Source organism: Venturia canescens, chromosome 3 (assembly GCF_019457755.1).
Source record: "Venturia canescens isolate UGA chromosome 3, ASM1945775v1, whole genome shotgun sequence".
In the NCBI taxonomy this organism is placed as follows: Eukaryota; Metazoa; Arthropoda; class Insecta; order Hymenoptera; family Ichneumonidae; genus Venturia; species Venturia canescens.
Window position 1 is genome coordinate 25,185,979 of NC_057423.1, and position 27,231 is coordinate 25,213,209.

General features: G+C 36.8%; 1 protein-coding gene across 2 annotated transcripts in view; it reads right to left on the bottom strand.

Annotated features, from left to right (window-relative positions):
* Phm (Peptidylglycine-alpha-hydroxylating monooxygenase) overlaps positions 1–24,852 on the bottom strand; it is a 59,767-nt gene extending 34,915 nt beyond the window's left edge. The window contains exon 1 of one of the 2 annotated variants that reach the window (XM_043414002.1): positions 24,592–24,852. In XM_043414002.1, the coding sequence (XP_043269937.1) occupies positions 24,592–24,708 (117 nt within the window). In that variant the 5' untranslated portion in view covers positions 24,709–24,852. Of the gene's footprint in view, positions 1–24,347; positions 24,441–24,591 lie in introns of those variants that run through there. The other variant, XM_043414003.1, reaches the window with a different exon arrangement.
* Positions 24,853–27,231: the final 2,379 nt, after the last annotated feature.

Consider the following 27,231-nt stretch of genomic DNA (forward strand, 5'->3'; position numbering starts at 1 on the left):
CGTCAACTAACGCACATTTTCTTATAAACAAGATTTTCAGACGTATTGCTATGGGTTTTTTTTTAGTCTCATTTCTAATTTTTTTAAGTGATCCTCCGGGTTCGGGCGACACTATTAACTTCTGAAAAATATGTTTCCGGTATCTTAGAGCTATCATTCAACTACCTTCCAATAATCAGACATATTGCTATAAAACATGTCGGCTAAATTTTTTGACATTTTTGAAAATTCGGTCAGATCAAACGCTACGCGGAAATTTTCTGATATGGGTATTTTTGAGTTCAGGACAATCGTGGCTATCGATTTGATGCGGTTTTGGTCGTATTGCTACAAGACCGAAAGTTTGGTCGTGGGCTCTCGTACTATCAGAACGTAGCACACGGCGCAGCACAGCTGGTCACAGCAGTCATAAGTTAATTCGATCGATATACTGTAACGTAGATTTTCCCCGCAAGGGTACGATCCAGTCCCTTCTCGGCTCACCCGCTCCGGCTGCGAGAATGAACTGGGCGCCAGGTACAAAGTACCGTCGAATTAATCGACTTTATTTTCGTCGATTCTCGCGATCGTAACGCAACGCAAAACTAGAATTTAGAGTACACGAGGGGAACGAATGACCGAGGACGGTCCGACTACTCAGCTCATCTGACATACAAAAGGTAGAGGGGGGGATCCTTGGGGAAAAGTAGCAATTCACAACGCAAAGCAAATAATCGACACAGACAGAAGATTCAGAAAAGATTCACAATTTATTCAAATAAACAAAAGTACAAGAAAAGATGAATTCTCGCGAGATTGGATTCTACATAAAATAAGAGTGTAAAAGGAAATTCAATTTACGGCTCGCTAGAATCGCATGGCCAATACGTATCGGACGACAACGCGGTTTCGGCGCGTGGCTTACTCGAATTCATCAGGTAATTCAGGTAATAGGTAATCGCATCGCAATTTCGCGGGTGTCGTAGGTAATCGACGACCGACGCTCTGGCATTGTAGGTAAAAGATAATCAGCGATCTGACGAGCAGATGCCTTAGGTAACAGGTAAAAGGTAACCAACGCCAGAACAAACGGTGTCTTAGGTAAATTCAGGTAAAAGGTAATCGACACCAGGTAACCCGAAAGTAATTCGCGAGAGCGTCATAGGCAACATAGGCAAGGTAATTGACGCTAGGTAACCCTAAATAATTCGCGAGAGCGTCATAGGCAACATAGGCAAGGTAATTGACGCTAGGTAACCCTAAAATAATTCGCGAGAGCGTCATAGGCAACATAGGCAAGGTAATTGACGCTAGGTAACCCTAAAATAATTCGCGACGAAAGGTAATCGAAGGTAATAGTGAAGCGACTTCGGCTAAGCGCGAGGTAACACCGAAATTCCCGAACGATCAGTACAATAATACGAAGATAGCGGCGTTATACGATAAAATAAATCACAGAAACTAATAGCAAGATAATCTTTGAAACGGTAACAGAGGTAACGGAAGAGTGCCGTAAGATAATTCGCCATAGAGAGACACAAAATGATACGATCGTCACGAAATAGAGAAAAGGAAATAACTGCGAACGCAAAAGGAACGGCTGAAAAATACGCAATACAAAAGACAGAATAAATCGCCGTATAGACGACGCGCGACAATAAGTGCGAGAGAGACAGAGCGAAAACATCGCGCGAACGACCGTGCTCGCTAGAGCCTCAACGCGTGCAGGGAGAGAGAGAAACGCAGCTGCGTGGAATATTCCAGCGCGTACTACCAAAATTCGATATCAAAAATTCGACATTACAAAACTCAAACTTAATTAATTCATGCGCAACCGGATTACGTCAAATAAACTAGACTGAATGGACCCAAATTAATATCGAATCGATTAGTGGAGCTGAGCCGCCAAACTACAAAATTCGGGAACACGGGAAGTATCGGCCGCAATCTCGCTCGAAACTTCGACACACATGTCCCCCGAAACGCCAAATAAACCGGAACTAAATTCCGAAACTCAAAATGCTCAACTCCATTAATCATTCCGGGAGAAAGAGAAAGGGCTTCCCGAGGAACCCGCTCGTCGCACGCCGAAAGACAAAGGAACCTCGATGATCGGGAGGTATTGATGACTCGCCGGTGAGGTGATCGGAAGAAGACTGATAGTGCGTACGAGCGGTCCTCCAGATTCGGCGTTCTCCCCACCACTAGGCCCATGCACAACGGCGCTCACGCGCTAGGCGCGAACTAGAGTACAGAGTCTTTGCTCGCGCTTTCGCGGGAAACTCAAAACAAGGGAGCGTGTACGGAGGATAATTCCCGTTACGCTTCTTTACCCAATATCGCAATAATTACCCTTCTGCTGCTCTCACCTCTCCCGCTCACTCGAAACACTCCTCTCGACTAGATGACCGTGATCCGGGTGTCTCTCCTCTTGAGGATCCGGCGGGCAGCTCTGAAAGGACGAGGGGAGGCCTCCCTCACGACTCCGGATGTCGCGGTGGGCCCACAAGATAAGCCACCAGGCAAGAACAGCACCTCGCCTCCAGAAAACTCCCCCAGACCCCACCTGACGAGGCGCCGGTTCACACGGACTTTGACACCCGAATTCACGGTATTGCGGGCGGTGCAACTCTGGGTTGCTACGGCGGGAAGGACACGGGCGGCGTTCAATAAATGGCCTATGCCAGCGTGCTCTTTCAACCGCCCGCAGGTCGAGAATGTTCTTCGGTACTCGAAGACGGCGTGAGAGGGATGATTCTTGCGAGCGAGATCGGCTCGAACAGCAGGAAAGTATCGACAAATAACTAATGCTCGCTGGGACCAATGTGGTGACGTTAATAACAAATCTCTCAAAAAAACAAACGGAATAGTCAAAAGGAAACTTCATCAAACTCAAAATTAAACAATCAAGAATTTCTCTCTCTTCCTTGCACCGAGGTAAAAGGTAACGGTTATTAGACTTAGTAAATTGTCGCTCGAAAAGTACTATACGCGATTCTTAAAAATAAATCTTATAATTACGTGACGATGAGTCTCGTTCCGACCAACACCCGACGAGTCGAACGGCGTCAAAATGGGCCGTAAACCCGGTCCACTGATCGACACGATTCGTACGAGTGGCGGGGCAAAAATGTCACGTCACAATACATATAATATGTACAAACCATGTGTCAATTCTTGATCGTATGAACAGAGTTTCGACATTAGGAAGTGCGTGCGGGATCAATAAAAAAATAATTTTCGTCATCTAAAGAAGTGCATATTACTATGTATTTTGTGTTTTGTGATATATTAAACCGGTATCAAAGCGGCCGCGTAAATGTAGTCTGTGATGTGTGTGTGAAAAAGAATATAAAAAATGCGCGATGCATATGTCAACGAAACTTTTCAAGATTTCATTATTTGGTTCGATTGGAAATAAGCGTTAACTGAAATAATCCTTCAATTAAATCAGAGTACGAGAAATATTGTCCAGTGCGAATATATCGTCAGTGGCGTGGTTATATATCATGTGTACATAGGTTATATATACGAATTGTTGAAGTATGCCGCAGTTTTCCACTTCTCTTATTTCCACGAGAGAGCTGTCAAGAGACGAGGAGAGGGAGTGATGGAGACTTAATAACTTCAACTCGTGTGTCGAAAAGAACAAAGAAATAAAAGATTTTATTTATTATGGGTACACATGTTACTGGTTGCTCTACTTGAAAAAGACTGACTATCTGCTCAGGCCGTTACAACGAGCCAAGATGGCGCCCGGCAGTACGCATGCGCATATAAGCAGGATAAAAGAAATATGAAAAGCTTGCTTCAACACGAATAAATAGAACAAAAATCCACGAAACTGTTAGAATGATATTAGAAACTTTAACTGAATAAATGTTTTCTAATTTATTTCTCGTGTTGTCATTATTTTTAAACATCCCCATATTTTGCTTGATATTCAGTTTGGCTCTGCCCTCTCCGATCCTTGTTTTCACCCCATCAGTTTGCAGCGGATCGATTCATATTATTAATTCGTTCCCTAATATGTGTCCTATGATTTTCTACTCCTTCATGATGATTGTGGTAACATGATTCGAGAGAATTCTAACCATGATCTTGAATTGCACATTTTGTAAATCAGATTTTCAAAAAAAATCTGGTCTTCGTATAGTGTGTAGTTATTCTTTTCCCATTAGGTCTGTCGAGTGATAAATTTGCAAACTTTTCCAGAAAGCCTTTGGATGCTTTTTTTGCTGATGATATGAAAAGTCGTATCTTAGGAATGTGGTATGCAAACACAAATTTTGATAACAAAACTTATAGAATGTTAACTTATGTATGTTGAGTATTTCCACTTTGCAAACTACAAATATGGAATTATCATTAAAAAAATTCATTCCGATAAGTCTACTGTTGCTCAGTTGTGGATGCGATCAAATATAATGCATACTAACATCCTCAGAAACTTACAGAATTGCTGAATGCAATGTGCGCTTTGTCATTTTAATGTAACATCATGACTTTTGACAACTTTTCATTATAATGCTGTCGATTCGGATCATCGAAATACTGCAAAAATCTACAAACTATACAATTTAAATACTGTGCCATTCATTTTACATTTTGACTCTAACTGTAACATCTATATTATGATTGATTATAAAAGTCTTCAGTTACTCATTTATGGATAGATTTGAAATTGCTGTCTTCGAAGCTCATTGCGCAAATACATTGAACCGCAGCAGATACCTGCGAACTCTGAAATTACTGTGGATAAATATATATGCGACGGATCACCCCTTATCTTTGATTATGGTAATATGTAAATGGAACTTGATTCGGCAATTTTTTAAGTGTTCCTTTTCAAATAGTATTGAAGTTTGTATGACTGATATACAGCGAATACTTCCAAACTTTGATATTTCTGTGTTGCAGCGTGTGTGCCAATCATTCAAATCATTTACTCCAACCGTATCATGTAATCTAAAAAACTCATCACAAAAGTCTTCCGCTTTTCTAAATACTTCAATTTTCCTTTTTCTACTCCATTGTGAGTTTTCGAATTTCTCAATTCATTTCTGAATTGTCCTGAAATGGGTTTCCTCCAAAACCAATGCAGGTACCTTAAACATCTTTGAATTCTGTTGCTCTGTTGAATTAAGTTCGCTTAGTTTTTTTGCTGCTTTGAGTTCTGGCATAATAAATGTTAGAAGTTTTCGGGTACTTTTTTTCAGCAACTATCAAACTGTGGATAATTGGACCTCAGCGGCCACTTACAAACTTTGGAAATATATTTCATTGGGGGCACGTTTTGGATGAAATGAAATCTCTAGATTCAGAATGCAAAAGCGACATTTAAAGTGGACAAATCTGTTGGATTTTTCGTGTCTTAAATTTGATCTATCTTTCATTTGAATTTTGAAGGAAAGGGATAAATAAAATCTGTTCTATTAAGGAAATTTTTACGTCAGTCCTTTCTTGGTATGAAGATTTGGAAAAAATCGCCAAAGGCCAAGGACAGACAGGTCATGAAATATTTCCAGTACAATTTGGACGAAAAATAGATCGTTTGTCGCGGAAACCAACGTTATAAGCCGAAAATCATATTACAGCCCACGAGACGTATTTCTTCACTCTCTTGGGTTCCCATTACACAAAACATATTAGAAAATAAGGGGGAAAATCACCAACGTGGAAGAACAAACCTGTGCCGAAATATTTCCAGTATAATTTTGACGAAAAATAGGTCCTTTTTCGTGGAAACCAACGTTATAAGCCGAAAATCATATCTCGGCCCCCAACCCGCTTTCTACCATTCTCTTGAGTTCCCAATAAGCATAGCATATTAGAGAAGTAGAAAAAAATAGCCCAAGTTCATGGACAGACCTGTGACGGAATATTTTCTGTACAATGTTGACGAGAAATTTGTTATTTTTCGTGGAAACCAACGTTATAAGCCGAAAATCATATCTCGGCCCGCAACACACTTTTCTCCATGCTCTTGGGTTCCAAATAGACGAAACATATTAGAGTACAAGGAAAAAAATCGCCAAAGTCCAAACTGTGACGAAATATTTCCAGTACAATTTTGACGAAAAATAGATCTTATTTCGTGGAAACCAACGTTATAAGCCGAAAATCATATTACGGCCCACAACACGCATTTCTTCATGCTCTTGGGTTCCCAATAGACAAAACATATTAGAAAACAAGGAGAAAAATCACCAAAGTCCAAGACCAAACCAGTGCCGAAATATTTTCAGTATAATTTTGAAGAAAAATTGGTCTTTTACGTGGAAACCAACATTATAAACCGAAATTCATTTCTCGGGCCTCATCCCGGATTCCTCCATGCTGTTGAGTTCCTAATAGGCATAACATATTAGAGTATAAGGAAAAAAATCGCCAAAGTTCAAAGGCAGACTTGTGACGAAATATCTTCACTACAATTTTTACGAAAAATTGGTTTTTTATGGTGGAAACCAACCTTATAAGCCGAACATCATACCCAGGGAAAATAAGATTGAGAAAAGTGCATTGATGGTCCCTTATTTGCTGATAATTTCATGAAAAAGATTATCCCATAAAAAATGTTCGTATGACAATGGAATCTATAAAAATGTACTAAGCAAATAATTCATAGAAATTTATACTAAAATCCTATAACCGTCATAACATAAATGAGGAACTTTTGAGAAAAAAGGCGTGATATCAAACCATAAACTTCCCATAGGGAAAAACGTTGGGACAAGTACATTAATGGTCTCTTGTTTCTGGATGACATAGAAAAAAGATTCAGAACCAGGAAAAAAATTCTATAGAAATAATAAACGAAAAATTGAAAAGTTCAAAAAAATTCAACAAAAATAAAAAACAATCGAAAAAAATTCTGTAAAGAAAAATAAAAATTTTCAAAAAAATTCATAAATATTGAACAAATTGAAAAATGTACTATCCAAGTTACATGCAGTATAAAAATGTATGATATCAATTGGAGGCCAAGTTTTTATTGATAATTTGGAATATTTACCGAACAAATTGGAAACTTTAATGAAATTCATGATAATTATTTTCACGAAAAAAGTTAATGAAAAAAAAGTCATAACGGAAGTTACGTGCAGTACTAAAATGTATTATATCAATTCGAGGTCAAGTATTTATCAGTTATTCGAAATATAATCTCCGGCGACAAATGAGCATTGAGAATCCTCGTCGGGCTCACAACAATTTATCAAAATTACTAAAAAATTAATGGAAATAAAATCATTAAAAATTCACATGAAAGTCATTCGTTACTTCAACAAGGTATACACTTTAAAGAATCGATTCCCCTCCGACTTTCAGGATCCCGTAGTATTATTCACAACATTCAACTTCGATTGGATCGGTACAAATTATATTCAAATACGTCTTAAACGTACTTGTCCGGCCCATCACTTTTTATTCAAATTGCTCATTCGAAAACAAATCAAAAACGGATTTGTGAGCGCTTCAATCGTACACTTAAGAATAAAATGTGGATTCAATTTAGTTTTCGCGGAAACAGGAAATGGATCGATATTCTCGATACATTAATTATAAAATATAATGATACATTACATCGTACGATAAAAATGGAACCGAAAGATGTGAACACTGCGAATGAACAACGCCTGTTGCGTAATGTATACAATAGATCAGAAGTTGGAAACCAAGCAAAATTTAAAATCGCCGATAAAGTGCGCATAAGTAAATTTAAGAATATATTCGAAAAAGGTTGTACACCAAACTGGACAACGGAAATATTTACAATATATCGAGTTAGAAAAACTAATCCAGTTACTTATAATATAAAAGATCATCAAGATGAGCCCATCGCCGGTGGTTTCTACGAGCAAGAGCTGCTTTGAGCCAAATATCCCGATATATATCTCATTGAAAAAGTATTGAAGAAGCGTGGCAGTCAGTTGTTTGTAAAACGGCTAGGTTTCGACAATACACACAATAGTTGGATAAGTAAAAATGATTTGTAAGCAATAAAGATAAAAAAAAATTCAAATTCTGATTTATTTTTACGACCTTTCCCCAACTAAGTTCTCCGTACGAAAAGCAGATTGAAGAAAAAAGAATGACAGAGTTTCACAAAAAAAAATTTATATTACATCAATGACAAAATATAATTACAAATGTACAAGTTTTTGAGGAAAAGTCCTCTTTTACAGAATTTTTATTACAGATCAATGTTGAGAACAAGTTCTCACTCTCACAATTTTTTTTTCACATTCAATATACTAATATACTCTCAATCTCTAACACTCATAAACATACATTCGCATTTACAATGATCTATGCCTCCATAACTTCTGAAAATTCGGGAATACTGTAATGGCCCCATGGCAACATGTCTACCGTTCCAAGTATAACATACCGCTTGTCATCGTGTGGACTTAGAGCAACTTTTGTCTCCGTGATGGTATAGACATTGTGCAATGTAGAGCGAATTGAAGATTGAGAAAGCTTCATTTCAATCTGTTCATTGAGACATTTCACATAATCTTCGAAAGTTATGGTTCTCGTCACAACATTACTTTTTACTCCCTTTGCTTTTTTAACATCTTTCTTACCCTCAACTCGCGTCGCATACATCTTCGATCTAAGTCCAACGAATTCGGTCATTATGGCCCCATTGTTCTCATCTTTCATGAGACCTGGGACCTTTTTGTTGACTAGCGGTATACCATAAAAACGTTGTCATGGGGATAGTCGCTGGTGTCATATTTGTCGAGATTACATTTCATGTCCTCGTACACGTCTTCACATTCAATATGGTAAATTAAACTATCAGTACCCCTATACATGACTTTACATTTATCCCAGTACATCGGCATCATGAACTCGTGGTGAAATTCATATAAACAAGTTTTTGAAATATCTAAAATAGACATGCCAACATATATCGGTTTGTTAAATTTCACTTGGAGATTTCGTAACTCTACAGCGATTAAATTTTCCGCAAAAATACTTCGACTGTGAAGGTTAGGTTTAGCAATCATAGCCTCTGCTCCATATCGACCTGCCCATTCCGTTAACAGTTTTACTTGGACGTATCTACGAACATCCTCCATGGTTTTTCCAAACACAGTATTATTCATTAATTTGAATAGATTTTTTTCAAAATCATTTTTCGCACGTGTACGAAACTGTGCATTCAAATCGATGTATGTTTTGAGCCAGGAAGATTGCTTAAACTTTAAGACTCTGTGTATTTTAGTGATTTTCAAACCATGTTTCAAACACTGCTGCAATGCACGATAGTGTATATCATATCGCTTTTTCGCATTCACCGTTGCGAGAAGCTTCTCTTGCTTCGCGCCGGGAGGTTTGTCATGCGTTGGACAAAATGGCAAATCACTATGTGCATCGTGCAAGTGTTTCGGATATTCCAGATCAACCTCAAGTATATAACCAATTTCAGAGTCAAATGGATGAGACTCGATGTTGAAGTTTGCCACATCTTCAATCCATTCAAAATCTGCATAAGGCAAAGGTTGACTCATTGCCCATCCATACAAATTGTTAACATCGAAATACATTAAACATGATGATGGAACAGATGGGTCATACGAGTCATGTACTTGTTGTTGGCACGAGCATGTCTTTTAGAGCATTAATTAAGACCACCTCGGATACCTCTCTCCAAGAACAATATCATGTCGATATGTCTGTGAGCAATTCAAACTTTACTTTTGTATATTTCATCATTCCATCCCAGGTATATCCGGGGAGAGTGTAGTAAAACGCAGGGTCAAGACCATAACTTTTCAAGCAAGTATTGCTGAAATTCTCAAAGATATCGGCTAATAGTAATACGTCAGTCTTCAAGTATAAATCGCTGTATTCGCCGAGCGTTCGCGTTGAAAATCGTTCCCACACATTTTTTACATGTGCATACTCCTTCTCGGAAACTGTTGAATCAGTTAAAGAGCTGTAAAATGCTTCCCGCGGTGGAAGCTCCGTTTCATCCAACTTTTCAAAACTATCAATATACTTGTACGGGAAGACACCTTTCCGTGTCAATAAATGAAAATCGTTTACATCTTGGAATTGTGATTTTAACATCGCGAGTTTATCTGCAGTTAGGAATGATGCTAATTTATCGAGACTTGTATTGAGAAATCTGAAAGTGTCGATGAAACGTAATTTTATATTTTTCCGTGTGTCTTTAAATGTTTGAACAGTTTTCGAGAAGGAGATGTACTTTTCTTTTGTTATCGGGAGCAAATCGATTTTCTCCGCGAACGCAGTCGCAACTTCTTTTATGATGAAATGCGCGTCATAACCGGATAAATTATGAAAAATTATTGGCATGAAAAATGAATTCTGATAGTTTAAATTACAATTTGAATGAGCCCGACCTCTGAATTGGCCTGTCAGATGACAATGATCGCGAACACGCTCATCACCCTCGGCAAAAGGTTTCTCGCAAATATGACACTTTTTGTCTTCCCAAAATTTTTTCCACTCTTGCGGAGTCAATGCTTTCATTGGAACGTTCGTTAGAAGAATCTGTTCAACGCGCACAGCCAATTGTTTGAGTTCTTCTACGAACCATTCCACGCAGTCCTCACCTCGGCGCTCGTGATATCCCGATAGTGAATCATCGTAGGAGCACTTTACATAATATCCAACGCTGAAGACACGATGATGTTGGCTTTTATTTTTTTCCCTCTCTTCAGCGCTGGTCTTCTCCAGGATACATTCGAGGGCGGCGTATACCACGAACGGGAGACGCGCCTTCCGATTGGCATTGGTAAACTCCAACCATTTGTCGTTCTCAGCTGGTAGTCGAACGGCACAATTGTTGATAACGCCACAATCCACCTCACGGAACTGCAGCTTATCAATGGTTGGGAAGTAATGAAGGCATCTATAACAATAACAAAATTTCAAATATTTACAGTATATTATCATAATCGTAAAGAAATGTATACAGTTGTATATTAAAAATACTTACCGATCACAGATGTATTTCTTGTGCCCATCAGAATTGAGTTGTGAGTTGACAAGCCGGGATAAATTCTTGATCCACGCGAAGTGTCCAATTCCACATCCCGACACGTCTTCGATGTAAAGCAAGTTAAAGTGTCGCTCTTTCTTCTCCTTGCTCACGCGGACTGATAAAATGACTTCCTCCTTCTCGCTATAGACATTAATTGAGAGATTATTCATCTTCTCAAATTTCCCAATCTGGTCCAACGTCATAGGGAAGTTGATGCCTTGGAAGTTGAATATCGTTGAATAATGCGGGTAAGAGGATGTGCGATCGCTGTTTTTTTCTGTTGGATAAAGTGCAGCAGTCATGGCCAATCCAAAACATGCATTATCCACCGATTTCACATCTACCACCGCTCTTTTCAATTGTATATGTTTCGCCAATGAAACGTGACATCCCGCCCGCAAAGCGTTGTACTTGTTGATGTTCACAGTTAAATTTGTTATTGATGTTAATGTCCAGCCACTGTCACTCTCCTGAAACTTCTCGAGCGATCTCAGAGTCGGCTCCACGACTCGCTTCCGATACCACTCACTCAAGTCCGATATTGTGAAAAATTCAACATTTCCCGTGTTGACACTTTTATTCGCCCGCTTATCGCCCACGGTAACCTCTCTGGTAAACGAAGTGTTCACTTTTATACTATTATATTTGCGAATATGAGCCTGCACTTGTTCTTCAACAAGCTCATACGCATCCAATAGAAACTTTTGTAGGTCGATATGATCACGATTAATCACAGCACCGGTTGACAAGCGATTTTCAAATGCGCTGTCAATTTCACGCCATGTTAATCCATGATCATTTAATCCTCCGCCCCAATGTATGAAGCGTTATCGTGTTGCCTGCTTCAAACATTCGAGACGCAAGATTTGCGAAGTGACCGAGTGGTGATATCCCAGTCGTGGTCGTTTCGATCGGACTTGCTTCTCCAACGATTCGATGAGGGTATCACATTGGTGTTCCCACACCAAAAATTGCTCCAACGTCCGCAGGAGAGTTGCTTGCATACGCAGCAATTGCTCGGTAGCTATGTCGACGGTGAGAGACATGATGCGCTGAACGGAATTTGACTCGAAATGTAACTGTTACGTCGTCTCAACAGAGTCTGAATCTTCCTCAAAATTGTTTTGTTTTATATACGCGTTTTTTTCGTTTCTGAGGTGGGGTCGAGTAGGCGGGAGGAAAAATCTTGACTTTTTCTGGAAACTCGAATGTGGTACCCAGGATCTAATCGAGAAAGTGCGGTTGACTTCAAAAATTCCTTCTTGCGCCTTTTTGAGAAATGCCTCTGCAAGTTAAAAAATGTTCAACACCGGACACATAAATCTGTCATTGAGCGAGTGCATCTCTGTAAAGATTTCTAGTCCAATGTGAACATTTTTTTTTTCTCGGAAAACATTCTTCTAAACATCTCTCAAGTTAAAAGTTGGAGGAAAGGGCAGGTGCATTTTTAAAGAAATCTCATCGCCATCTCACGAATGTAAAAATATGTAATACGGGACACATAAATTTCTCATTAGGGGTCTCCTTCATCACGGATTCCAATAATTGAGAGCACTTTTCTTCTCAACTGACTTTTCTTAAAATTCCACAGGAAACATAAATCAGTCATTCGAGGGGGGCATCTACGAGTTCTTTTTATTCCTCAAAATATGCTTTGTCTATGAAATGCCGCAAACAGGACTGCTGCATCCCCTCTCCCCCTCTTCGTTACCCTGAGAACCTCCACACACCATGCAACCCCCGCAACGCGCTCCCCCGTCCCCACACCCCCCTGAGAGCATTAGAACTGGTTTTGAAAAAACTTCTCGTCCGAACTTGCGCCACCACAGGAATGTAAAAATATGTAACACAGGACACATAAATTTGTGATTAGTGTAACATGCAAACATCTTTAGTCACGGAGTCCTATAATTGAGATCATTTTTGGAAAGAGCACTTTCAAAAGAAAATTCCGTCCAGTGCAATCTGATACACCGGAAACATAAATTAGTAGCAAAAAAATCTTTTGTCCCAAATTTTTTGTCTCTTCAAAGTGCCGCCGCACCCCCGCTGTCCGAGAACCTTCCCCCTCCACAAACCATGCAGCCCCGCAACGGTCCCTGCGCTCCCCCGTCCCCACTCCCCCCCCCCCCCCCCAGATCCCTGGGTTAGAACTGGTATAGCCTTACTACTTACGTGTCTCTTATTTTTGGATGGACTATAACATAGAAAAAAATTATCAAAATCGAAGGCGGACACTAAAGTACCTTTCCTTGTTAGTTATCGAGTAGTTACGCATAAAAGTATGCCCGGAATGTATACCTATATATATATGTAGGTCCAGCGGTGGGTTTCGGGACATTTTGCAGTTGTGATCGTAAACAATGATTTTTCCTCCTATCCATAACAAATGACACCCCCCAGATTTTAAATAAATTCATTAATTCCTTTTATACATCATTTTGTTTTCAAAATGGTGGATTCCAGACCACTAACAAATGGCATGTTCCAGGATTGCAGATTTTCCAGGACTGTACCCATAGACATTTAGGTCACACGGTACTTCCCGGGACAGTTATTAATTACATCTAATGGACTCGAATAAAAATGATTTTTCAAGAAATAATAGAAACATTACCGTAGATGATACGATTTGTAGTAAAACAAACCGTGAGAAATCAGTCCTCGATACATTTTGACTAGCGAAAACGGTGGTTCCGTGATACAGTTCATCGTGTTCCAGGACATTGAACGAAAGGCCTATTTCAGGACATGATTGTCCCGGAACGCTTTTAGATCATGAGGCACTTCCCAGGACGGCAGTAAATTGAATTAAAGTATCGACACATAAAGCGTTTCAGCCCAAGTCGCCTAAAAATTCCTCTGATGAAAGTCATGGTAACTACCGTAATAAGTTTGAAAATCTCAAAAGATGGCGGGTATTATTTTGATTAAGAAGGTTCTTCTGAGAAATACCATTTGATGTATCGATGAACCTTTGATTTTAATAGTTTCAAGGATAATTATTAGATATATGGAAATATTTAATAGAGCTACATTTCTGTGTAAATCGTTGTAGCAATGGAAGATTAATAGATATAGAACAAACGATCTGGCATGCGGGGATCCGTTTGAATGATTCAAAGATAAAAAACTGTTCGTTATTAACCTGCAGATGCAAATATATGAACGAATTTCACTTTAGCGCCTATACATTTTCCAATGAAAATACAGTCATTTCGGATTAAGTCGCGTAGAGTCTTCAGAAAAAAGTCCCGGCAACTACCGTAATGGATTCGAACAACTCATAACTTGGTAGCTTCAGGGACAGACATTATTTTTATTGAGAAGTTTGACATGGAAAACAACATTCGATGCATCGAGGAATCTTTGATTTCGACAGCTTTGACTACCCACCAACTTGAAATGGGTTATCAGAGGCTCAGTCTGATGGTTTTTTTCCTGCAGGAACAAACAAATGTATACATTTTTTGCATTACTGATACGATTCGAAATGAAAAATGTCGCATACAGCGATTTAGGCCAAGTTGCGTTAAAGATGCTAAAATAAGAGGCCCGGTAACTGCCGTAATGGTTTTAGGAATCTTATTACATGGTATCTTCAGGGACAAACAGTAATTCGAGTATCAGGTTTGTCCTGGAAAATACCATTCGATGCATCGCCGTATTCGATTCCCACAATATCGATGATAATCATTGGATATTGGAAACAACTATTGTAGTTGGATGACTGCAGAAATTCCTGGAGTACTGAAAGGTCAATACGCAGAAAACAGAGGATCTGGCACACCAGAATTTAGCTCCAATGTTTTGAAGACATAAAAACTGATGCCTTAGAAAAAACCCTGCAGTAGTCGTGGTAAATTCATATTACATTATCGCTAGATACAGGAAAAATAACGAATTGACCAGTATTTCATGAATCTTTATTAAAAAATTTAGAAGCGCAACACAGGTTTACTCAACAATTTATGTTTTATCGGGAAATTGGATCATTGTTATATGACTGAAAAGTTCATTAACAAAAAAAAACTCGTACAGAAATTCGAGTTTCACACAAGATGAGAGGAATAGACTTTAACGATAGGAGAGCCAGTAGCGACAGCGATGCAGACAGCACTGACTTCCGCATTGTAATACGCTAGTAACACAGACAGGCCAATCAATTGAAAATGCGTTAATATAGGCTCAGTTTGGTCGTTCGTGTCCTCCAGGAGCAAAAATATGCACGTATTTTCCCTAGCACTGATGCGCTTTTCAATGAAAAATTACCCTTCCAGTATTTTTATGCCGAATCGAGTGAAAGTACTGAGACCAAAGTCCCGGTAACTGCCATAATAAATTCGAAAAACTTATAACACGGTAGTTTCAGGGACAAACATTATATTAATTAAGATTGCCCTGGGAAGTACCCTGGGAAGATGTGAAGGTCCTTGGATACAATTTTAGTAATCCGACATTTCAGGACACGGCAAAAAAAACTTTGGGCACCGGAAAGAAATTATGCTGGCACATGAAACGACATACAAGAAAAACAGTACGAATAGACGCTCGTTATATTCCTTGTTGGCGCATAAACGAAAAGCAATCACCGGGCGTCAATAGCACTATGTAGGCAATGTTGTGGGTTAAGAACGTTGTGTCGATCGCAAAGCTTTTCCAATAGTAAACTGCAAGATTTTTATGGGCCGGGTGAATTTCTGAAGGAAAAACAACCCGTATTGCGTCTCGGGACGAGGCGTCGCTGGTTTCCGTGAATTGACATTAGGTTTTGGGACATGGCGTCGCAGGTTTCCGTGAATTGACATTACACTCGAAAAGCACGAAATCACTCAGCATCACGTACTAATTTCGGCATTGTACACTACGCTCGTAACACTGACAAGCCCACCAACTGAAAACGAGCTATCAGCTGCTTAGTCTAATACTTCTTGTGCTGCAAGCGCACAAATATGCATGTTTTTTTTCGTAGCACCGATGCGATCACCAACGAAGAAGAATTCATACACTGTTTTTATGCCACATCGCGTGAATAGTTCAGAGACGAAAGTCCTGGTAACTGCCGTGATGATTCCGAAACTCTTATAACATGGTAAAATTCACGACTCGCTAAAATGACCATTAGTTTGTTAAATTTCCAAATACTAAATATCCTCTTAGGGCCAAGTTTTGAAAAGTGTATACTTTCAGAAAAAAGGGACAAAAGGAATTTTTCAGAATTTCAGACTAAGGCATCCCTCCAATGTAATTACCATTCTTTGAGTAAAGAATCATTACACAATATTTCGGTAGTTTCCGAAGGAAGTGTATTTCCGCGGAGACTTACTCCATCATTGAACTGTTTCCGAATATTCATTTACGTACAGGGCTATTTCCGTTTACAATTTTCGTATTCTATCCACCCGTGTCCCTGGAACGTTCGCTCAGTTCTATCAGGATTCGATGGAGCTTCTTTTCAGTGAATTTGTAGATTCTAAGACACGAAGATTTCCGAGGAGAATCGTTCCCCAATTGAGCAGCTTTCGAATATCCATTCCCATACAGGGCTTTCTCCGTTTTTGATTATCTGATTTGATCCTTCCGCATCGCTGAAACGTTGACTCACTCAGATTCATTAGGATTCCCCAGAGCTTTTCTCCGGCGAATTGATGGTTTTCGGGACATCTGAATTTTCGCAGAGAATCGAACTATATTTGAACAGTTTTCAAAATATTAATTCCCTTGCAGAGCTATTGCTGTTTTTGATTTTCGTATTCAGTTCATCCGTGTCTGCAACGTTCACTCGGTTTTATCACGATTCACCGGAGGTATTCTCTAGTGAATTGGTAGTTTTCAGGACACGTACGTTTCCACAAAGAATCGATCCCTAATTGGGCAGTTTCCGGATAATCATTCTCATACAGAGTTATTGCAATTTTTATTTTCGTGTTCTATCCACCTGTATCGCTGAAAAGTTCGCTTAATATTATTACGATTAAACGGAGGTCTTCTTCAGTGAATTGGTAGTTTTCAGGACACGCCGATTTCCGCGGAGATTCGCACCACATTTTGCAGTTTCCGAGAAATGATTTCCATTCAGGGCTATTTCCGTTTTCAATTTTCTCATTCTATCCACTCGTATCTCTGAAACGGGAGCTTAGTTTTATTCCGATTCAACGGAGGTTTTCTCCAGTGAATTGGTAGTTTCCAGGACCCGTAGATTCCCGCGGAAAATCGACCACTAGTTGGACAGTTTCCGGATAATGATTTCCATGAGAAGCTATTGCCGTTTTTTTTCATATTTCATTCACCCTCGTCTTTGAAACGTTAGCTCAGTTTTATCAGGATCCACTGGAGATATTCTCCAGTGACTTGGTACTTTTCAGGACACCCAGACTTCTACGAAGAATCGCACCACATTTGAATAGTTTCCGAATATTCATTTCCAAATAGGACTATGATCGTTATATTATCGTATTCTATCCACTCGTATCCCTGAAACGCACGCTTAGTTTTATTGCGATTCACTGATGTTCTTCTTCAGTGAAATGGTAGTGTCCAGGACACGCCGATTTCCGCAGAGTTTCGCACCACATTTGGATAGTTTCCGAAAATTGATTTACATTCACGTAGGTACTCCTGTTTTCATTTTCGTATTCTATCCACTCGTATCTCTGAAACGCGCGCCCAGTTTTATTGCGATTTACCGAAGTTCTTCTCCAGTGAATTGGTAGTTTCCAGGACACGTAAATTCCTGTGGAGAATCGCTCTCTAGTTCGACAGTTTCTGGATATTGATTCCTATACAGAACTATTCCTGTTTTTAATTTTCGTATTGAATTCACCCTCGTCTGTATTACGTTAGCTTAGTTTTATCAGGATCCACTGGAATTCACTAGAGAATATCTATTCTCTAGTGAATTGGTACTTTCCAGGACATCTAGATTTCTACGAAGAATCGCACCATATTTGAACAGTTTCTGAATATTTATTTCCATACAGGGCTGTGGCCGTTTTTTTCGTATTCTACCCACCCGCATCCCTGAAACGTTTCCTCAATTTTAATTTGAAATTTAAATTGAATTAAATTTAAATTAAATTAAATTTAAAGTTTTAATTTTAAATTAAAGGCTTTTAGACACGTAGATTTCTGCGAATTAGTGCTCTCTAATTGGGCATTATCTGAATATCCATTCCCATTCAGTGCTATCTCCGTTTTTGATTTTGGTATTCTACCTACACGTTCCCTGAAACGTACATTCAGTTTCATCCTGACACACCAAAAGTTTTTTCTAGTGCATTGGTAGTTCCTGGGACAAGTCAATTTTCGCGAAAAACCAATGCATATTTGAACAGTTTCCGGAATATTCATTTTCGTAAAGGGATATTCCCGTTTTTGATTTTTGTATTTTATTCACTCCTGTCCCTAAAACGTTTGCTCCGACTTATTCTGACTTCTCAATCATGCTTGACCGATCAAGCTAATTATATAGCTAGACCTGTCTTTATAAAAAAAAAAAAAAAAAAAAACATGAACCAAGTAAGATAGAGAGTATTAGGAAACTTCGGCGTGCTTTTCACGTCTACTGTAATTATGCTCCAAAAATATTTTCATATTCAACGAACGGGTAGATTCCAGGACGATTATATGTACATACATTTCGTAATATGCCGTGAAATGTACGTACATCTATTTGTACGTACATTGGAGTCTCGGAACGTGCCAGTCAATTCAATTGGCAGTTTCAAGGACGTCCCGGTAAGCTCCTCGTGATCTAAAACTCTTCCAGGACAGTCCTCAGACCTGCCAATTGTCCCGGTAGATACCACTCCCTTTATATTTATGGCCTGGAAGACACCGCTGTAGACATATGGAAACACTATGCTTATACACGTGAACTTTAGTGATCAATTACTCGATAACTGTACAGAAGAAAAATCTTAAAAAATTTGTATTGTCAAATTTGGCACTAAAGAATATGTTCACCAAATTTTATAAAATTCTGATCATTTTGAATTTTTTTATGTTTTTAGCATGGTTTAGCATGGCAACATTGTATCGCCTGTGCAATATATCCTTAATATATAAAACATTAATTTTAGGAAATATCTCCTTGTATAAACACTTTGACTTTTACGTTTATTTTGTGATATACTTTTCTTGCAATCATTTGTTCTTATTTCGTTAAATTTTAAACAGGAGTTGCGAGAAAAAAAACGTTCGTTCAATATAACCTCAAACGTTCTTTCCAAACTGTGTGTCTTCCTAAATTATATGTTGTGCAATAATATTGAAAAAAAACACACGAAATTGGTTGTATATAAATGAATTTATATAAATTAAAAAAAATGTTGATTAAATAAAAGTGTCTAATATCCAATGTATTCTCATATTTTCTTTCATTGAGTTTGGCTGTGCTTTCCAGGCCCTTTCTTCTACCTCCTTAGCTTACAGAGTATCCCTACCAATATCTATTCATTCTCTAGATAATATGTGTGTTGTGTGTATTTCTGTTTCCTCGTAATGATTTCAACAATACAATATGAAAAATTTATAACAATGAGTCTAGTTTATACATAGATATTCCCTTGAGTTGCATGATGAATTTGGAAATTTTTACCAAAAAGTCATTGGTTGATTTATTTCTCGTGATATCAAAATTTGTATTTTTGAAATGCGATGGACACCCCTAAAGTTAAAGAACGTTATGAAAGGACATATATAGTGAGTATTTCTACTTCATTTTTGTAATTGGCATTATGGGTTGAAAAATTCATGTCTGTAAGTCTACGCCTGATCATTTTTGGATGTGATCAGATATTTAGTCTGCGTATAATAGCTATGGAGACATACAAAATTACACCATTTCGCTTGCCTCAACATGCACCATGTCCTTTACTTTTTTTCTTGAATGTGACATAATAACTTTCCAAAATGTAGTTCAAGAAGTTCTGAAATGTTTTTCCCTATAAAACCAAAGTTTGTATTACTGGTATGCAGCGAGTACCTGTAAACTGTGATATTTCTTTAAAGCGGCAGGTATGCCGATCATTTCATTTTTTGGTTCCGACTGTAGTGTATGAACAGAGAAATTCATTACTAAAGTCTTCAGCTGCTTACTTCTGGATAGGTCTGAAATTGCTGTCTTCCAAAGCCAATGCACCTATACATCAAACAATTTGAAGTTTTGTTTGCTTTTAAGCGCGCTGTATTTTTTACTTTTAGTTTTAGCATAATTAATTTAATGAATCTGCGGTAGGAAAATAAAGATGAATAAATCACAGTGGATACTTTCAAACTTTGAAAATCCTGCGTATTGACATGTGCGTCAAGTATAATCATTTCCTATTTCTGATCATGGAATATGGATATATATTAAAATAAATAATAAAAATAATTCAAAATGCTACAAAATGTCATCGATGGCTCATTTATGAGTGGTATAAGAATTTATGGTTTCAGAATGCAATGCATATATTGAAAAATATGCAATTATGTTGGTCTTGACACGTTCTATACTTTTTCTTTCTCCGGTTGAACCTTGGTGGATACAGGCAGACTTTGAAAATTTTGTGCATCGACATATGTGCATCCACTTTGCATTTCTGAGTATGGTAATATGAATAGAAAAAAAGGCTTCGAAAAGACATTGGAAGCACATTTTTAAATGAAATAAAAATGTTTAGATTCAAAATGGAATATATATATGTAAAAACTGTCAATTTTGTTGGATTTGGTGAGCATTAGATCTGTTTTCTCTCTTTCTCTCTCTCACTCTCTCTCTCTTTCTGTCAAATTTTGGAAAAAAACAATTAAAAGAATTTGTTTTAATGAAAAGTCTTGATGTTCTTTTCTATCAACAATTATTTCAACAAAAAAATTGAAAACAAAATTTATCAATAAGGGGAACAAATTCAATGATGATGGACAAAAATTATAAACTTTATGGGAGAATCATTTTAATTTCACAAAATGGTGAAAACCTTTTGAGAATATCAAAATAGTTATAAAATGCACAAAACTTGACGAAAATCATTGGAGAAATTATTATTGAACATCACATCAAAACTTTCAAAAACTTTAAGAAACCTTATCGAAAATCATTCCATATCAATTAAAAATGACGCAGAAAAAATTTTATATGAAACTATAAAAATCCCTTCTCGATAAAAAAAAATTCGGACGAGTACATTGATGATCGCCCATTTTCGCATTAAACCTCAAAAAATGTAAATCAAAGTTCTCAAACTTCGCAATGAAAATTATTTAAAATAGTGGAAAAATATCAAATATATTACCATTCTATAGCACCCGAAGACCTTACTTGTAAACATTTTAAAAACTGATGCCCCATCCTCCTAATTTCATTCTGACAGAGAAATAATGACTAAAAAATGAATTGGAACAGTTTCCATCTACGTTACATGCAGCACTAAAATTTGTGATATCGCTTTGAGGCCAAGTATTTATTGGTAATTGGAAAATTACAATCAAAATCCTATAGCCAACGAAAAAAGATTGAAGAACTTTAGAGAAAAAAGTCGTGATATAAAACCGCCAAAATTCCCTTAGGGAAAAAAAGGTTTGGACAAGTACATTGATGTTTCCGTGTTTCCTGATCATATCACGAAAAATGTGATACAAATTTCATAAAAAGAAAAAAAATGAAGCCAACTGTAAATAATTTCAACAGAACAATTGGAAAACATTTCATAAATTTTGAAAAAAAACATTACATTATAAAAATACAAATCTGTAATTATTTTGTGAAGTGAAAAAAATTCAAATAAAACATGAGAAATAAAAAACCGCAATATCGCGCTTGAAAACATCTTGAAAAACGATGCCCCATTCTTCTTATCTTATTCTAACTAAATCAATTTAAAAAAAAATTCCATCCAAGTTACTCACAGCAATAAAATTAATGATATCAATTCGAAGCCAAGTATTTTTAATAAATTGAAAAAAGTTACCACTTGAGTTATGTAGAGCACTAAAATTTATGATATTAATCGGAGGACAAGTGATTTATGAGTAACTCCAAATTTCAACACTATGGCAATGTTCTAAGAAGCTTTTAAATCCAGAAAAATCACATGAAAGCTAATCATTTCTTACTCTATGGTGGCAGAGACATAAGAAAATCGATTCTTTTCAGACTTTCAGGAATTTCTGGTATTATTCACAATATTCGACGTCGGATGGATCGATACAAATTATGTTTAAGGAGGGTGGATCGTGACGTTACAATGTTGCCATGCTAAACCATGCTAAAAATATTAAGAATTTCAAAATGATAAGAATTTAATAAAATTTGGTAAATGTATTCTTTAAAAATATATAAGACGATATAAATTTTTTTAGATTTTTCTACCACATACCTCTCGAGTAATTGAGCACTAAAGTTCACGTGTATAAACATAGAGTTTACGTATATACAGTTATACATCTCGTGCATAAGAACTTCGATTTAACGCTCAATTATTCGATAACCATGTGGTAAAAAAATTTGAAAAAAAATTGTATTTGTATACTCGATGCCAAAGAATGTTATCACCAAATTGTATCAAATTCTCATTATTTTGATTTGGTGATCCACCCTCCTTAAATATGAGTTAAAAGTACTTGTCCGGCCCATCACTATTCATTCAAATAAAAATCAGGGCTTCTCTAGAACTGAGGAAGCACTTATATTCATGAAGAGGGAATTTAGAAAGTTATCTTCAAATCATTTTCACTTAATTGCACTAATTTAATAAGAATGCAAACAAGTTGTCGTGTAATATACAAAGGATGTTATTGTGCATCGATAAATGGAAAAAAATTGACACAATAAATATGTTCAAGCTTTCAAAATAACTCTCCAGTTTATATTCAATGACGGCAATTTTTACTTCTCACTTCTTCCAGCGAACCAATTCCATTCGGTATAAGTACTAACCTATACTATTATTAAGAACATTGAACTAAAAATGAAACGTATTTCAATAAATTTTTAACTGGGTTCTGCCGTATAATTTCGTTATTTTATGATTGATTTTTATTTGAATGAATAGTGATGGGCCGGACAAGTACTTTTAACTCATATTTAAACATAATTTATATCGATCCAATCGACGTCGAATATTGTGAATGATATCAGAAGATCCTGAAAGCCTGAAAAGAATCGATTTTCTTATAAGTCTCTGCCACCATAGAGTAAGAAATGAATAGCTTGCATGTGATTTTTTTGGATTTAAAAGCTTCTTAGAACAATTCCAAAATGTTGAAATTTGGAGTTACTCATAAATTACTTGTCCTTCGATTGATATCATAAATTTTAGTGCTGCACATAACTCAATTGGTAACTTTTTTCAATTTATTAGAAAATACTTGGCCTCGAATTGATGTGATAAATTTTAATGCCGAACGTAAATTAGATTGAATTTTTTTAAATTGATTTAGCTATTCCAATCAAATAAGAAGAATGAGGCTTTGGTTTCCAAAATGATTTCAAGCGCGATTGTTCGGTTTTTTCTTTTTTACTTGTTACTATTTGATTCTTTTGACACTTTAAAAATAGATACAGATTAGTTTTTTTTTAAAGATAATGTTTTTTCAAGATTTGTGAAATTTTTTTCGAATTGTTCTGTATTTTTTTTTATACAATAATTTTTTCACAGTTTTAAAAAAAATTTTTTTTTTTAATTGTTTTATGGATGGAATTATCAGCAAACGAGTGACCATCAGTGTACTTGTCCCAACCTTTTTTTTCCTAGGGTAATAAATTTTAAGGCTGCACGTAAATTAGATGGAACTTTTTTTTAAATTGATTTAGTTGTTAGAATAATATAAGAAGCATGGGGCATCGTTTTTCAAGATGTTTTCAAGCGCGATAATTCGGTTTTTTATTTCTCATGTTTTATTTGAATTTTTTCACTTTACAAAATAATTACAGATTTGTATTTTTATAATGTAATGTTTTTTTCAAAATTTGTGAAATTTTTTCCATTTGTTCTGTTGAAATTGTTTACAGTTGGCTTCATTTTTTTTTTTTATGAAATTTGTATCACATTTTTCGTGATATGATTAGGAAACACGGAAACATCAATGTACTTGTCCAAACCTTTTTTCCCTAAGGGAATTTTGGCGGTTTCTGTCTTTCTATAAACTTGAAACTTTTCGAAATCGGTGTTCACATTTTGATGAACACAATTTAATCTATGCAGCCAATTCAACAGTTTGCATCTATATTTTACCTTAGTTAGTTGTAAAAATGAAATTAGAATGAATCTCAAGAGAATGTGGAGATCCAAAAACTGGGCACTAATTACCCAAATACTCAAATTTAAAAGAAATATTAGCAAATAGATATGAGATAACTCACGTCACTACCAGGAATGCAAAGGAATTTCCAACTACCTTGAGTACCCAATCTGCTCGCAATACCATTGATTCGTATCATAACAGTAACATTTTCTTGTCAAATACCGATCCCTTACGATACTAATTCTATGGTTGATTATAAATAATTGTAGTATACATAATAGCATAATATTTTAAACAATTAGTCAATGTACCAATAATTACAAGAAAGATCAAGATTGATCGAATTTGTTTCGAATACTTACCGAGTAGGGTTTGACATTGGGCATAAGCAAAGAATACTTTTCTATAATATGTGACTGAACGATTTCGGTGACAATTGTCAAAATCACTACGGAAGTTGATATATGAATTATAATCATTGTGTGAGATAACGTTTGCGAATATCACACGAATAATCTCATAACCGTGTTTTTACACGACGTATTTTACTTGACTGCGCAGCTGGCTTAAGGTGCGTGCGTTGTTACTTCTTCTTCTTCTTCTCCTATATGGCTATCTCCCTTCAAGATTCTAGGGAATGTGCCACGGTGCGTGCGTTCGTTTCGAACCGCAAATCGATATATTTTATAGTATATCACAGCTATATAAAATTAGCCCTTCGATTTCGACTTTTGCCATTTTTTTTATTCATTATGATTGTTGGGCGTTAGTTTGTGAATGTTTGATTAATTTAAACGTTTGTTTGACAATATTTTTTGACAAACAAACAAAACAAAAAATAGCGTTAAATTAGCCGCCACTGTTTCAAAATTGATTTTTTCACACGCTAATCGATTCGGAATCGTTTGTTTGAAACAAATAATATTGTTTGAACGTTTGTTTGTTGTTTATCCGAGAAATGAATAAATCAAATGTCAAAATCCCGCTGTGGCACTTATAGCGGTAGGGAGTAGATTGGCCGAAAATGGCCGCTGTCACTATTTCCGGTCGGCCAAAGTCACTAGCCGAAAAAAATGGGGTAAGATAGTTGTAGAAACAAGGCATAGATGTCGCAATAAGCTTTTTCGTCGATAAATTCGGAAATTACAGTCTGGGCGGCAGGGATTCTCATTCTCATATGAATTCATACGATAGATACGCATCCGAGACTTGTTTTGGCAGTTATACGTCATCTTGACATTTGAGGTTATGATCCCCAAAGTGTGTTGATGCAGTGATAGAACTTGTGATATATGAAATGGCAGGGTGTCAGTACATCACCGCGCAATTGGATCCGGCATTGTTCGCGTATATCTATTATCTATATATATCTATATATCTATTATATACGCGAACAATGCCGGATCCAATTTCTCGGTGATGTACTGACACCCTGCCATTTCATATATCACAAGTTCTATGAAAAAATATCACCATCATCATTATTATTATTAAACACGTATTAATCGCGTCATTGATAATAATTGACTCCTTCCACTTTTAACTAATTATTTTCATTCATGAATTTTACACTCCGCATGCATCAACACACTTTGGGGATCATAACCTTAAATGTCAAGATGACGTATAACTGCCAAAACAAGTCTCGGATGCGTGTATCTATCGTATGAATTCATATGAGAATGAGAATCCCTGCCGCCGAAACTGTAATTTCCGAATTTATCGACGAAAAAGCTTATTGCGACATCTGTGCCTTGTTTCTACAACTATCTTACCCCATTTTTTTCGGCTAGTGACTTTGGCCGACCGGAAATAGTGACAGCGGCCATTTTCGGCCAATCTACTCCTACCCTTATAGCGACGAACATAACCTATAATTCATTTTGTGTTGTGAACGTGACAAGACCTGACAAGACGGATTTGCGTCTTTTTGGTATTACAGCGTCGACGAGGACGGAAACAACAATGTGAAATCCACGAAACTCGTTAAGAGAATTAACTCTCGAAGAATACGCGAAGGCCTATCTGGCCCTGATCCCGAAGATCGGAGAAGTCGGTGAATATTTCAACGTCCACGTAACGATGGTTGCTAATCCGGACAACTTGACCGTTCAACGTCTCGAATATAAGGATGAATTGAAGGTGACAATTTTTCATTTTCCTAGTCAAATTATTGCCGGAGCTGATGATTCTTTGAGACTGCGAAAAGCATTTTTAGTGCAAATTGATATGTCATTTTATTTTATTCATTCAAATTTTATTCAACGATTTCATCTCGATTTTTTGATATTTATTGAAATAATTTTGTTCATTCAAATTTTATTCAACAATTTCATCTTGATTTTTTGTTATTCATTCAAATACCGATTTTTCGTTTTCTCTAAAATTTGATTTTGATTTTGAACTCCAAATGTATATAAATTAAAAATAACTCAAGATTATCAACTTCTATTTTGCTCAAATTTGATTTTCATGTACAGAATTTGATGGTGAAACTTTGGAAAGTTTGTCAGGATTCGAATGACTCGTATCCCCCTTTCAACCCTATACTGTGAAACACAACCGATAATGGTTTTTGGTATCGGTGAGTAACGTTACAGAATAAAAACCTAGAAAAAATCCTTAGAGCACCGATAAGTCAGTTTCAAGTCGCGGAATATCGTTTGATGCGAATCAGCTCGAGTTTTGCAATGTTTAATGAGTTTTGTTTATATTTCTCTTTCCAGTGGCTACATACTTAATGTAACTGACAAGCAAATGTCCATGGTTTACTTGCTGTACAATGTTTTGCTTGAGGATGTATCGTAACAATTCCGCTTGAAGTTTAAGGAGCTTCAGATTATTTGTTTCAAAGAAGAAGACAGAAATCGAAGTTTGACAATGTTCCATCGAACCATCAAGTCGCTTACAACCAAGAAAATTGCTCGGGGAGCACTCATCGGAATAAATCAATTACCATCTCATAATTATGGCAACAGTTCACAAAGTATCTCATCTTCCTC